Source organism: Acinonyx jubatus, chromosome B1 (genome assembly GCF_027475565.1).
Source record: "Acinonyx jubatus isolate Ajub_Pintada_27869175 chromosome B1, VMU_Ajub_asm_v1.0, whole genome shotgun sequence".
NCBI classification, from domain to species: Eukaryota; Metazoa; Chordata; class Mammalia; order Carnivora; family Felidae; genus Acinonyx; species Acinonyx jubatus.
Window position 1 is genome coordinate 114,379,159 of NC_069382.1, and position 15,326 is coordinate 114,394,484.

General features: G+C 38.5%; 2 protein-coding genes across 2 annotated transcripts in view; one reads left to right on the forward strand and one right to left on the reverse strand.

Moving 5' to 3' along the window:
• Window positions 1–3,485, forward strand: part of TBCK (TBC1 domain containing kinase) — a 404,858-nt gene extending 401,373 nt beyond the window's left edge. Inside the window, exon 25 of the mRNA XM_053217081.1 lies at window positions 3,313–3,485. Within this exon, the coding sequence (XP_053073056.1) occupies window positions 3,313–3,408 (96 nt within the window). The 3' untranslated portion in view covers window positions 3,409–3,485. The remainder of the gene's footprint in view (window positions 1–3,312) is intronic.
• Window positions 1–15,326, reverse strand: part of GSTCD (glutathione S-transferase C-terminal domain containing) — a 131,342-nt gene that overhangs the window by 3,077 nt on the left and 112,939 nt on the right. The window contains exons 9-11 of the mRNA XM_015062611.3: window positions 8,271–8,404; window positions 5,859–5,889; window positions 2,283–2,352 (exon numbers count right to left, since the gene is read on the reverse strand). Coding sequence (XP_014918097.2) covers window positions 2,283–2,352; window positions 5,859–5,889; window positions 8,271–8,404 — 235 coding nt within the window. The remainder of the gene's footprint in view (window positions 1–2,282; window positions 2,353–5,858; window positions 5,890–8,270; window positions 8,405–15,326) is intronic.

Genomic DNA, 15,326 nt, shown 5'->3' on the forward strand with positions numbered 1-15,326 from the left:
AATAGTGGTATTCAATTTTCTGTGTAATCTTTGGCAAACAAAAAAGAAAACCTGCCTGGCAGGCAAAGCAGCTAATTTGTGTTCCTTTGGGCCAATGCTAATTTCTATGTTAAAGGTAGGTCTGGAAATAAAAATGATTTGAAGTTGAATATATTCAAAGCTATGGTTTACTTTTATTCTTTCAATTCCTCTAAATTAAATATATGAACTTCATCGTCCAAAAGGTTACTGACTATGCAGAACTTCATTCCATTTTCCCTCCTAATTATAATAATGACTGGACATTATTTTTAAATAATTTACTTGAATGTCTGCAGAAACTGCTAGACTTACACAGCTTCAGAAGTGAAGCCAGATAACTGAAACAGAGAAGTTCTATGGAAGACAGAAGAACCCTGTCTATCGAAGACAGAAAAACAGTGGAAGGTGAAATGTGTAGGTAAGAATTGGCAACAAGACACTCAGGTTTAAAATATTTATTTTGTACTTTTTCCTTAAAAGCCCCTATGCCAAAAAGGATGAGCTATGTTAGAAATGAAATGATATAAAGAGAGATGTCTTGAATTCCATTCAGGTGAAATCACCCTCTGTTCATCAACATCTGTGTGGCTGACGTTTCTCTTAAAACACTGTTTGTCCTTTAAGACATCTGTAAAGGTTCCCCCCACGCCCATCTACTCTTAAGTTTAAAATGAAACATTCTCTGTCAGAATAGATGCCCTGCATTCCTTCAGTACCCACCCTGGACTTACACTGCAGTTCATTTATCCTTGGCTTGGATCCCAGTCCAGTTAATTTTTCCTTTTCTATTACGTAGAAGAATCTCATGTTTTCACATGTTGAAGTATCTTTACAACTGAAACTCAGTTGTTGGTAGTCTACCTTTTGGGGCCTGGGAAGCCTCCTAAAATGTTCATAGAACAAAAGTATGGCCCGTGCAAAGTACAGAGGCTGAAGTTTGATGGAGTCTATGACTTTGAACCTGACTTTCCCTCCCCTCATGCCAGTGATTATGCCAGATGCTACTCCTCCTGTTCAACTCCAGCAACTTCCCTTCCAGCGCTCCCTGAACATTCAAATGTACACTCGATGAACTCAAAGTGTTGGGATTAGGGAGCAGAGGAGGAGAAAAAGAGTGGGAAACGGACAGAGGTTGCATGCAGGAAAGAGGAAGAGATTTTTCCATATGTTTATGCTCCAGAGTGTGAGAAAGAGAAAGAAATCACTTCTTCCTTCAGCCTCAGGTCTCAAATGCCTCTCTCACTGTGTGTATCTTGCTATGCTGACTTTGACTTTAGAGTTTAAAGATAACTACTTCTCATACAATACAGTCCCTGGATGTAAGCTAATTACCACATTTGGTGCTCAAAGAAATAGCCATCTGTTTTCCAATATACTATGATGGCCTTCAATGTGGGGCTTTATTTTTGACTCCACTCAATCATCTCAAGCCCTAATTTTGGAATCCAGCCTTCCAGTGATGTGACTCCACAACTGGGGGGCATTGCAAAAGTGGATAGGAGCTTCATGTCTGGAATCAAATAATTTGGGTTCATAGTGTGGCTCCATCATCTACTGGGTAAAGGATCCTGGACAGGCTTTTGTCCTAGTTCCTTCATCTGTAAAGTCTAAATAAAAGTACATATCCCATAAGTATCTTCATTAGAATTTACTGAGATGATGGGTAAGGGCATTTAGCTCAATGCTTAAATGTGCACTGTTAGTCGCTGTTGTCCATCTAAATGCGATTTCTTTTTCTAAAGCAAAGTCTTGGATAAGACTTTAAATTCATTATTTAAACTTGAAATGTTATTGTAGGTCTTCCAATTCCAAGGTAATGCTTACTATTACAGATGTCAAATAAACTGGTGTATGATTAATAATACACAAGTATACATTTACCAAGAAAGAAAACGTTATCATCCTTGCTTACATATTTTTTAATGCATTAATTTTGGCATGCGTAGTTGATTTTCCCATCTTTATTATTTTCCTCTGTGGCTTTTGACAGATCCTTCAGTTTGTTCATAACAGTAAGAACATAATTCTACACAACGTACAAATATTGAAAATGAATTTAAAAGTATTAATGTTAACAAAAATGGGATAAAATACTCTTACAGTTACAAAGCTCTTTTCAATATGGATTGCCTTTTCTGGGAAAAACAAACTTTAGTTCCTTGTTGATAAATGGACCAGTTTTCCCCATATAGAGCCAGTCCATTCATTCCTAGGCATATTGTATATAATCTACTTACCAGCTGCTCTGTGAAAACACATACCTATGAGCCTTCGCTGGGCTGGAAGCTGGACAGCTGTCTGATCCGCAAATCTGCACAGAATCATGTGTTCCTAAAAGATAAAGCAATAGGATGTGAGTCTATTTTATTTTTCTGCTTCAAAATTGTGAAAATTATAAAAACCACTCATTTTTAATTGAATAAAGTACTGCATAAATGATACTTCTAAAAGAAACACACTTTCAGAAAATGGCAGTCAGTAACTTTTTCCCTTTAAGCAGACTGTTCCTCAGATGCAGTTCTTAGGAACAGGTGCAAGGAAAATCCTCAGGGCCATTTCACTAGTTGCTCTTAGCTCAAATATAGTTACAATTTGTGATTATCATGTGTTAAACTAAAAGACCTAAAATTCACTTGTATTTTTCCTGTAATAAAATTGAATCTCAGGAACGTGGGGCTAGGGTTAGGGTTAGGGTTGGGGTTCGGGTTAGTGGCTCCAAGAAGACAGTCTCAGTGGTTTTCCTTCCTACTAACATACTGTAGAAGATCATCACTGTCTGTGGTTTCTGTAGTTCTCTGGGATACCCAGCAAAGTGCTGGCTACTCCTACGCTTTTCTAGATTCTTCCTTTGTCCCTTTGGAGGAGAGGAGGCTGGCTCACTCTGTCTCCTCTCACTCCCAAAGGCTTCTGGGGCTGTATCGATTTCGGGTTTCAGGCCAACCATAACAATGACTTGAGAGAGTGGGAGAAAGAGTTGTTCTGCTTAATTTTAGGAAAGACAGCCTTAATGCAAAAAAGAACAAGGCTGTATAGTGACAGAGAGCTGATGAGTCTGTAAGGCACTATGAAATCTGTAAGCAGCCACAGGTGAGTGATCAGGCAGAGTGGCGATGACTTCAATGTCCCATGACAACTGTTCATTCAGAACAGCTGCAGTTTCCAAGGGTGTAAATGATCTCACCTCTCAACTTAGCAAATGGTTGAACTCCGATCCCTCTTTGTTCCCTTAGTCTTTTGTACATTCAATCAAGGCCTCCATTTTTTTAATTTATTTATTTATTTTTGGGACAGAGAGAGACAGAGCATGAACGGGGGAGGGGCAGAGAGAGAGGGAGACACAGAATCGGAAACAGGCTCCAGGCTCCGAGCCATCAGCCCAGAGCCTGACGCGGGGCTCGAACTGACGGACCGCGAGATCGTGACCTGGCTGAAGGCGGACGCTTAACCGACTGCGCCACCCAGGCGCCCCAAGGCCTCCATTTTTTAATAAGGTAATTGAAGTGACTGTGTGATGTTAGGTCTTTTTGAGGGGTTACCTCTGTCTCAAATTTTATGCATTATTAAAAAAAACACTGTAATGCTCACTATAAAATTTCGTGGCCAATGGGTAGGACACTAATAAAATGGTTCAAGTGAATAACTTTTATTAAGCAGCCATGAACTGGCATCAACAAAGGGTCACAAGAAGGATTTAGAATGATGTAATTTGAAGAAAAGGCAAGAAAAAGCCTGCCCTTTGTCTTGATGGCATTTGAAAATTAAAAGTCATTTAATGGTGAGGCAATCATCTCAGATGGGGTTTGTTTCTCTTGTCCTTATAAGCATCACCAGATTTTACTGGAATTATTTGTGTATGTGTTCTCCCCAATAGAAGTTAAACTCTGAAAGGGGACAGCACATAGTAGGAAGTCAGTAAAGGTTTGCTGGTGAACTGAACTGTGGAGAAAAACGCAGCCAGAGTGACTCTCAATATATATGGGCACTACCTGCATTTAATTCTGGCTGGCAGGCCATCCATCATGGTTAAGTCAAGAAATACTGAGGTACCATCTTGCCACAGTATCCAAGAAGCTGAGACTTCTCTCCAGAGCCTTTATACCTGAGACCCTCAAAAGGGCTGGTGGCCAAGAAGCTTTTGGGGGTGTGGGAGAAAGGGGAGACAAAGATGAACTAGGTACTAGTGAGTTTTCTGTTCTCTGGAAGAGACTGGGTGCCCTGTCTCTATTATTTAGAAATTTTGTATTCTTTTCTAGCCAGCGAGACTGTGGCACCTTGTGTCTTCACTGCCCTAGGTTTTTCCACACATCCTCTCAGTTTGCTTTTAGCTATCATCCCTCAAAGATGGATTAAAAACGGGGACCTAATTTGTGTTTATTTTTCAACTCATTGTCTATTTTACTGGCAGGCTGGCAGGGCCTTGTAAGAGAAAGGTAAGGTGTTGAGTCTTATGAAAATAAAGTTCCTGGGGTCCTAATGTCTCCCTCAAAACCCTATAGTTCCCTAAGACATACAAACTTTAAATCCAATAGGGAAAGACCAGAAAAGTCTGGTTCTGGATGAAAGCATGAACACTCAAGATCCTCTCCCCTCCATAGGTATCTGTGTATGCTCAGATGTGGGGGTGGGAGGGGAAAGGAGAGGGTGGGAGACCGAGGTGAAGGAGACAAATGTGCCAAGGTAGTACAAGTAGTCCCTCACTACTTCACTGTTGGATGGAGAAGGAAAAATTTTGAAAGATGCGTGCTGGCACACAAAATGAGACTATATATTTTTATACATGTGCAAGAAGTGAACTAAGAATCTAAAGTAATTTATCAAGTTCTAATAGGATTATTTATGTATTTCTGGCAAATTTCATCCCCATTTCTTGTATTGCATCATGCCATGTTATGGACCAATTAGTTAGCCAGTGATATTTAGAAAGCTGGAAAACTGTTTTGCTCAGAGTGGTGACTCAAAACTATGTAATGTTCTGACTACTGTTGAGAGACAATTCTCCATGGGTCTCTTGTGTTTCTTCATGCCTTCTTCGTGCCCTTGGTTCCAGACCAGGGGGTGGCAAATGGTGGCCCGCAGGCCAAATCCAGCCCATGACCTCTTCTGGTGTGGCTTTCAACTTAAAAATGGTCTTTACAATTTTAAAGGATTGTAAACCACCAACAACAAAAGCAACAACAATGACCAGGACAAAGTATAATTGGTGGGAGATTATTAAGTGGCCGACAAAACCCAAAATATTTATAACTATCTGACCTTTTACAGGAAAATTTGCCTGTGTTCTAGATCCTCTTCTCAAAGATGTTTATATAGGGAGCAGCTTTGGAAACTACATACTGTCTCCCTCCGGAGCAAAGGGCTTAAAGATTAAATCTTAAGACATCTGGTTTTCTAAGCTCAGTTTTCCTCTCCTGTAATGCAACTCACTGTGTGTGAGGGTGTCACTGGGCCCTTTTTGTGCTGCCCAGTGGGAACTGGGTCTCAGGAGGTCAATGCAAAAATGATCATAGTCTGGATGCTACTCTGTGTTTCTGACTCAGAAGTCTCCTATCTGCCAGCATCCATGAAACTGTGGCAGGCTAACATGTTAGCTTGCAGGGTAAACTCTCAGACCCTTCACGAATCTTGCCACCTATTTGGACATTAATCTTGATTTGCAAAGCAAAAAAAAAGCCACCCCAAAAGAAAGCAACCCCTCCACCCCGACACCATATTAGATGTTAATGAGTAATTCTAAGGTAACTATAGATTACATATCCCATTAGAAATTTGAGAGAGGAAAAACATAAAGAAGGAATAAAAAGTATATTAGAAAGACGTCTAGAAATTTTTGAGGTTACCTTGTACGATAAAGTTTTCTTGAATTGTTCACTGAAATAGAAAAGAAAAAAGAGTCATTATTTTAAATAGTAGAGAAACCAAAGATTAGGAATAGAATCATCTATATTTCTACATAGAAGAAAATATAAACAAAAATACATATTTTATCTGAGGAGTACATAATGCTATCCTAAACTAAAAACTATACCAGTTTGAAATGTCTTTAAGAAAAGCCAAAGGCATGCTATCAGTATGTTATTAATTTTAAAGAACTTTTCAAAGATTGTTTAGACTATTAGAGACACACAACCATTTTGTTTTTCTCTTTCCCACATGGGTGCACACAGATCCAGGTGTTTTCTTTTTTTTTAATGTTTATTTATTTTGAGAGAGAAGGAGAGCACACGCGCACAAGTGAGCATGTGTGCCCACTCGCACAAGCTGGGGAGGGGCAGAGAGAGAGGGAGAGGGAGACAGAGGGCCTGAAGCAGGCAGCACAGAGAGCTGGATGTGGGGCTTGAACTCACAAACCATGAGATCACGACCTGAGGTGAAGTCAGATGCTTAACTGACTGAGCCATCTAGGCGCCCCAGATCCAGGTGCTTTAAAACGTAGGGTTTACTGCTATTCAGGGGTGCTGAAGCCAACAGATGAGGGGATGATTGCCATGGGAAAGATAGTTTTTTCCTCACAGTTCCCCAGAGGAGAAGGTATCCCACACAGGGCCAGATGGGAAAGTACCAGGCTGGTTAGAAGGCAGAGGGAGTGGGATAAAATGTGGGCAGGAGCCTTTATCAGGGAATTCCACAGGAAGGGATGGCAAGGCAGGATGGGCAAGCTTAGGACTGGCTAGCTTGAATAATGTCAGTGGCTTTGGAGATCAGGGCTGTCCCTACTTGTCTGGTACCTGACCTTGGGGTGATTAGGGGAGGGGGATAATGGCCGAGGAGTAGTTTTCCAATGACAAAAGGAGAAAGTATCAATAAATTTACAGAGATATGAAAAAGTTGACAGACACTAAAGTAAGATTTTAAAATTAAGTGAAACCGCAGGCTGAATAACTCAAACTAGCATTCTTAAGAATCTTTATAGTGCTAGACTTACAGATTTCTTGATGGGTTGTAAAACAAACATTTTATCTGTATAGGTTCAGAATAAAGAGACATTTCAGCTATTGCATAAACCTGAAGTTATATTTTATTATTTGCTTTTCCAAAATTCTTTGGTTTTCTCTCAACTAGTAGCAAATTGTGGTAAACAACAAAATAATGAAATACAGAAAAAAATTCAAAAAGTAAAAGAAAGCTATTTTTTGTACTTTGTTACTTTATTCAGAGCCTGAAAGTATAAATTCTGATGGAAATTTTCCAATATTTCTTAAAAGTAATCATGCAAATGATCAAGAAGGTTTTTTTTTTTTTTGTACACATTATGGGATAGAATTTTCAAAACGAACATATTTAATCTATTCTATCTTAAAAATGATCAGGGACACCTGGGTGACTCAGTCAGTGAAGTGTCTGACTTCAGCTCAGGTCATGATCTCATGGATTATGAGTTGGAGCCCCTCATGTGGCTCTCTGTTGTCAGCACAGAGCCCACTTCGGATCCTCTGTCTCCCTCACTTTCTGCCCCTCCCCTGCTTGCTCTCTAGCTCTCTCTCAAAATAAGTAAAGACATTAGCTTAAAAAAATAAAATAGGGGGGATGGGTTAAATGGACACTAAGGAGGGCACTTATTGAGATGAGCACTGGGTGTCAGAGGTAAGAAATGAATCACTGGGTTCTACTCCTGAAGCTCAGAGTATACTGTATGTTATCTAACTTGGATTTAAATATAAATAAATAAATAAATAAATAAATAAATAAATAAATAAATACTATTGCTGCTACTGTAACTGGCAACAGCTCACATTTTATTGAATGCTTACTCTATGCTGCTTCTAAGTGCTTTACACATAGATCATTCAATTCTTACATAAACTGTGAGGACGTTGCTGTTATGACCTCCCTTTTGTAGATAGAAAACGTAAGCAAAAAGAGTTGAAGAAAAATTGCCTGAGGTGAAACAACGTGTAAAAGTCTGAGGAGCCGATTTTTGCACCCAGGCAGACTTCCAGGTCCTACGCACTCAACCACTACACCTACTGCCTCTCGCAGGTGACGAGAAGTGCCGAAGCCATCAGACTCCTAGTCGGCTCACCCTTAGACTTGCTTCTAAATGCGTTCTCTGGAGCCGGATCCAGAGAAAAGTCAAGGAGAAGCCATAGAGGAGATCGTCTTTTCCCTATATAATTTATAAATAATACCTGCCTTTGGGGAAAGACGAAATGAGCTCAAAACTGAAATTTCACTGCAGCTTCGTATCGAATGAGCTTTGTATGTTACTTTATTCCCCACGTTGGTGCCTTAGGTAGAACACTAGAATTCACCTTTTTGGAAAATTAAACTTTGAGGTGTTCTGAATGAAACCGTAACAGCAAGGGCATGTGACAAAGGCAGCCCGCGTTTTGATGCAGTGCTCAATCACCATGTCTGTTGCCACTCCACAAGCATGCAATGCCACCTGGAAAACAAAACCAGACACAGGGACTAAGTTCTTTCTTGACCAACAGGGCTATATTGTGCCTTTTTTTTTTTTTTTTAACTTTGTTTAAAAAAATTCTTTAATGTTTTTACTTATTTATCTTTTTGAGAGAGAGAGAAACAGAGCATAAGCAGGAGAGGGGCAGAGAGAGACACACAATATAAAGCAGGCTCCAGGCTCTCAGCTGTCTGCACAGAATCTGTGGCAGGGCTCGAACTCACAGACTGAGAAATCCTCAGAGGCTTAACCCACGGAGCCACCCAGGACCCACCCACCCCCGCCTTTTTTTTTTTTAACTTTTTGTGAGGACTGGTCCTCTGAGAGTTTCAAGTTACCGGAATCTTATTCCATAATATTTTAAATAGTTCTCATTTGGACATACCAAAGGACTAGTTAATATCCATAAGAAAACTAAGCAAGAAAACTAAGCAAGGTTACAAATGGAATATTGCAAATGAAGTACAAGATTCATTCAATGGAAAATCTGCCATTATGTTAACTATGGAAAATTTAATATGTATGCATGTCTAAACCTAATGCTTTTGCTGATTATGAACTTAGTTTGGTTGTAGCACTGTGGCAAGAACACTAGATTGAAATCTGAATTTCTAGTCTCAAACTGTAGTTGTCTGGGAAATCCTGGGCCATTTAAAATATAACTTCTTTGGGCTTCAGTATAAATAAGCTATGTTAACAATATTGACATATAACAATGCTGTCGCAAAAATTAAATAAAAATGTATTTGAAACACTCAAATGCTGCATGAATATAATCTAACAATGTTGTGTGAAAACTGATCAAATTATTTTTAGTAGTGCCTTTTCATATTCATATAACAGTTCTTAACATTGATGAATGCATAAAACTACTTTAAATGGGTTTATTTTAAAAGAAAGGAATAAAATTATGAATTAAAGTCTGATTAGGGCTTCAATAATTCATTTAAAAAACTTCAAAAATGATTTTGAAATGTTTTCCAAACAAACTCCTTAAATATATCTATATTGTATCACAATCTAAAATAGACATTTGTGAAATTAAGCTAAATAAAGCAAAATAGGACTTTATGAAAGAAAATCTGATATGGGGATCTTAAAAAATAAAGTATTTTGTCAGAAAAATTCTCAGATATCCATCTCCCTCTGGACAGAACCAAACTGTATTGGATTATAATTATATTTTCTAAAGACAGATCTCTCAACTTCAGGGTAGGTAGGGGCTTTCAAGATGAAGAGGAGATTTTCTAGAAATTGTATCATAAGCCAGATTCCTCTCTTGAACTGGAAAACCAAAAGCAATGTTGTATTGAGAAGAGAAAAGCCAGATCTCTGTTCTCACTCCTTCTCTGGAATCTCCCCTCCCTCCAGGCTTACATTAGTTTAGAAGTCAGAAATCCCTGTGGTTGTTGTCAATCCACCTTTCCTGTTTCACTCTGAAAGTAGAGCCTGGGAAGGCTGCTGTCCAGTGAAGGCAGCAATTACAGAGGTATTGGAAGTAAAGAACCTTGATTTCTCATCTACCCCTTTTATCAGTTTTGCAGAGTAAAAATAAGACCCGTTCTTATTTTCATGAGTAGCCAGAGAAAACCTCACCATAAAAATTATAGATGTATTTTCCCCTGAAGGGAAAGAAAAGAGAAACAACACTCCCTGAATGCCCTTTATGTGGGGGCACTAGGCTGGGTGATGGCACGCAGATCCTTCTGTGCTCACGACAACCCTCCAAGATTTTATTATTTCCGTTTCTGAAGTAAGGAAATCAAGGCTCAGAGAATTAAGAAAATGCCCACAACAAAGCAGGTCCTGAGGGGCAGGATCCTGACCCCAGAGATTGAACTCATGCATTAATTACATCAGGCTGCTTACTGACAAAACCCTCTTAAGTCTCTTAAGAAAAGTTTAGACAATTTGCTTTTATGAATCTCTCTTTATTTAGGTTCACATTTTCTTTGCTACACACAAACGAATGAATTGCTTTCCCCCATTTAAACAAAGCAACTAAACCTACAAACTATTGGGGTGCCTGGGTGGCTCAGTTGGTTAAGCATCTGACCTCAGCTCAGGTCATGATCTCATGGTTTGTGAGTTCAAGCCCTGCATTGGGCTCCATGCTGACCGCTCAGAGCCTGGAGTCTGCTTTAGATTCTGTGTCTCCTCTCTCTGCCCCTCCCCTGCTCACACTTTGTCCATCTCTCTCTTTCAAAATAAATAAACACTAAAAAAAAAATCTAAGAACTATTTACATAATAGATTTTAGTCCTAAAAGGTTTTATGGCTTCATATGCTCCTAATTTCCATTGTTATCAAATGCAGGTCAGAAATAACAGGCAAATAATAAAGAGAGATATAGATCGATGTAACAATTTGAACATGAATATTTGTATAAAATACATTTAGCATAAAACAAAGGTGGCACTTCAGATTACTGGGGAAAAGATGGACTTTTTATTTACTTAATTTATTTTACGTTTTATTTTTGAGTAATCTCTACACCCAATGTGGGGCTAGAATTTAGCACCCTCAGGTCAAGAGTCACATGTTCCACTGACTGAGCCAGCCTGACACCCCAAAGATGGACTTTTTAATAAGTGATAGTGGGTCAACCCTACAGCCATATGAAAAATAAAATTAGATCCTTTCCTCTCACCATACCTAGTACATTTCAAATGGACTGGAGATTTAAAATGCAAGACAACAATAACCATGAGTGAATTCCTCTATAACCTAGGGGAGTGGGAAATTTTACCTTTGACAAGGCAAAAATGAAAAAAAAAAAAATTAAATGGCACAAAAAAAAAACCCCACACCAAAAACCACATATAAAAAGACAAATGAGAAAATGAGAAAAAAATTGGCAACTTATAGCATAAACAAAGGGTTACTATCCCTAATACGTAGGAAGCTTCTGAAAATAAAGCACAATAATCTGATAGTAAAATGGACAAGAGATTTGGACAATTCAGAAATATGCAAATATGTCTTAAACCAAAGCTATTCAATATTGCTCAAAATAAGAGAAATAAGTATTTAAACTACATTAAGATAACACTTATCACCTATTAGAGTAGCAAAATTCTAAAATTTGATGACAGTCTATGGGCCAGGGTATATAGGAAAACACTGTCATACAATGATGGTGGGAACACAAAAATGTCAAAATCCCTTGGAGGAGGAATTTAGCAATATCCAGCAAAATTACGTGTGTAATTTGTGATCTCGCTTCTAAAAATCTGTTCAAGGGATACACTGGCCAAAACATAAAAAGACTTATTCATTAAGGCAATATTGGAAATAACAACAAAATGGAAACAAGCCAATTTTCCATTGACAGAGGACTGGTAGCTTACTCTGCAGCTCTAAAGAGGAATGAAAAATATTTCTCTACATGGCCATGGTAGATATTATTAGATGAAAAATAATGTCAAAAAATTCTTGAACTATTTTCAGTAATCATCATTGGTGGTTGTATTTTTGTCTTAGAACTCAAACGTGTATATTGTGAGACAAAACAAATAAGACATCTGCTGATGTCATTACGAAACAACAAAAAGCTTTTTTAATTTTTTTTTTAACGTTTATTTATTTTTGAGACAGAGAGAGACAGAGCATGAACAGGGGAGGGGCAGAGAGAGAGGGAGACACAGAATCTGAAACAGGCTCCAGGCTCTGAGCTGTCAGCACAGAGCCTGATGCAGGGCTCGAACTCACGAGCTGTGAGATCATGACCTGAGCCGAAGTCAGACGCTCAACTGACTGAGCCACCCAGGCGCCCCAACAAAAAGTTTTTTTAAGCCTAGGAGAAAGAAGAAAAAGATAGGAGATAGATAAATGAGGCTAAGTTAAAATCCCATAGTTCTGAATTTAAGTTGGACGTGTCAGTATGAAACCACAATGATTTTTTTTTTTTTTTAATTGCCTAGCTCAGACCACAGTAAAGCCTGGAAACAAAGACCAAACCAATAGCAATGACTATCCCCAGTACCTAAATTGTGGTACTCTAAATACCATGTTCCTTTAAAGGAATGTGAAGCTTCGTGGAAAAATAGTTGCTGCTGGATAGGAGGCAGGAAATGCACAAGATGAGCTGGGATGTCTTGTTATACTGAAAGCACAGACACTATCAAATTCTATTGAAGTCCTATCAAAAGGACTCAGGAGCCAACCTCAAGGGGCTCCCACCGAACAAATATGGGAATATTTGAGCATCAGTGAGAATGATAACTGCAATGGATTGAAGTATTTCAAACATGAAATTGATGAGTTAGTAATCATATTGAAAAAAAAACAAAAACAAAAACCTGGTCACTTTTGGTAGATAACCAACTCACTTTGAAAACCAGAAAATACAGGGGAAGAATCTAGTTTTACCCAGCCTTTCCTATAACCAAACAGTTAATCAAGTAAATGAAGATGGAATGATAAAATTAGAAGAATGTCACCATTTTGAAATCCTTGCTGAAATAATAGGGCTAGGGGTTGATGGTCTCGAACGCTGCTAACACTGTCCAAGAGAAAAACCAGACAAGTGTCTACAGATTGAACCCACTACCACCTATGCTGTAGTCTTACCCCAAAGTAAACCTGATCTGATTATGTCTTTACAATCTAAATCTAATTTCTAGGCAATACAGGGAACAGGATACTATGTGAAACAACACCAGGGGGATATGATCAGCAAAATACAAATTGTGGGAAATTCTACAGGAGAAACGACATCACTATACAAACTTTAAGGGCGAAGAAGAGACTGGATGGTGTAGTAGGTGGAATTAGCCTCCAAAGATGTCCACATGCTAATACCTGCAACCTGTCAACATGGCAAAAAGGAGTGTTTGCAGATGTAATTAAGATTAAGAACCTTAAATGCCAAGATTTTTCTGGATTTACATGGGTGGGCTCAATAGAATCACATGAGGCCTTAAAAGTGGAGAACTTTCTCAGGTGGGAAGAGAGCTGAGACACGAGGAAAAGTTAAAGAGATCTGAAGCATGCAAATGACTTGAACCACAATTGCTTGTTTTGACAGCTAGCTCTAGAACCTAAGAATGAATCCTGGCGGAGCCAGCAAGGGAGCAGGAACCTTAATCCCTCAACAGCATGGAACTAAATTCTACAAACAACCTGAATAATCTGCCTTAGAGCCTTCAGATAAGAGCCAAACCAAGCTAACAGCTGACTTTGACCTAATGACACCTGGACTGGAGAAACCAGTTGAACCCAACTGGATTTCTGACCTATAGAACTCTAAGATAAAAAATTTGTGTTATTTTATGTTAAGCTTATTTATTTTGAGAGAGAGAGAGAGCATGCGAACAAGCAGGGGAAGGGCAGAGAAAGAGGGAGAGAGAGAATCCCAAGCTGGTTCTATGCTGTCTGTTCAGAAGACACAGAGCTCGAACTCATGAACTGTGAGATTATGACTTGAATGGAAATCAAGAGTTGGACGCTTAAATGACTGAGCCACTCAGGCGCCCCAAATTTGTGTTATTTTAACCTGCCATATTTGTGGTAAATTTTTACAAGAAAAATGGAAAATGAATGCAGATAAAAACGTATAAATTTTAAGCCTTAAGATTCACATTAACCATTTCAATTTTTGCATCTTATTTCAATCCTTATTAAAAGAAATACACTGTAAAAAAAACCATGAGACAGCTGAGGTAGAGAGTTTCTACAGCAACATGAAAGAAAAGTGATTTTGTTGACTAATTTGCTATTCTTTGTTATTAATCATTAAAGGCCTATAATTATTACTTGCAGTTACAGAAATCGCACAATTCATTCATTCATCATTCTTTCATTCTTTCATTCATTCAACAATTACTAGGCATTTTGTATATACTGGTATCATGGTAGTGGCTGGGAATACAAAGATCAGAAATATGATCCCTTTTCTATGCTCTGGCGATAGTAACAACTGGATCCAAACTATTTAATACATTAATCAACTCAATCTGGGAATCATACAGGTTGAAACAACTCATAAAGTTCTGGTTATTTTATGTCTCTAACATTGTGATTCATTTGTGATTCACAAAGAAGAGTAAAACACAAACAGTACACAAATCTGTCTAATACAAGATAGATTAAGTTAAGTGCCATTAAAAAACCACAAATAAAAATCAAAGGAGGGACAGGGGATATTCAGATAGGGAAAATTTAGGAAGGGTGTCCTGGAGGAGGTGGGATTTGAGGAGGGCCTTATAGGATAGAAAGGAGTTTAGAAAGCAAAGAAGTCACAGGCACAGAGGAAAGAACAAGTGGCATTTTCATGAAATAGGGAGTGATATTAACATCAATAATATAAAATTTAACACTTATTGAGTAAGGTGCTATGTTAAGTGCTTTCCATGTATTTAGTTGTTTAACACAACAACGCTATGAAGTAGAACAACTATTTTATTTATCTTTTTTATTGTCGTAAAAAACACATAAGATTTACCATCTTAACCATTTTTTAATGTTCATTTATTTTTGAGAGAAAGAGAGACAAAGTGCGAGTGGGGGAGGGACAGAGATAGAGGGAGATGCAGAATCTGAGGCAGGCTTTAGGCTCTGAGCTGTCAGCACAGAGCCCGATGCTGGGCTCTAACCCACGAACCGCGATCATGATCTGAGCCGAGGTCGGATGCTTAATCGACTCAGCCACCCAGGAGCTTCCCATCTTAACCATTTTTAAGTATACACATTGTGGTGAATCAGATCTCCAAAACTTTTTCATCTTGTAAAACTGAAATTCCATACTATTGAACAACTTCCCTTTGCCCCCTCCCATCAGCCCCTGGGAACCAACCAGTCTACTTTCTATTTCTATGCATGTCACTACCTTACATTCCTCGTATAAGAGAAATCATACAGTATTTGTCTTTTTGTAACTGGCTTATTTCACTCAGCATAACAT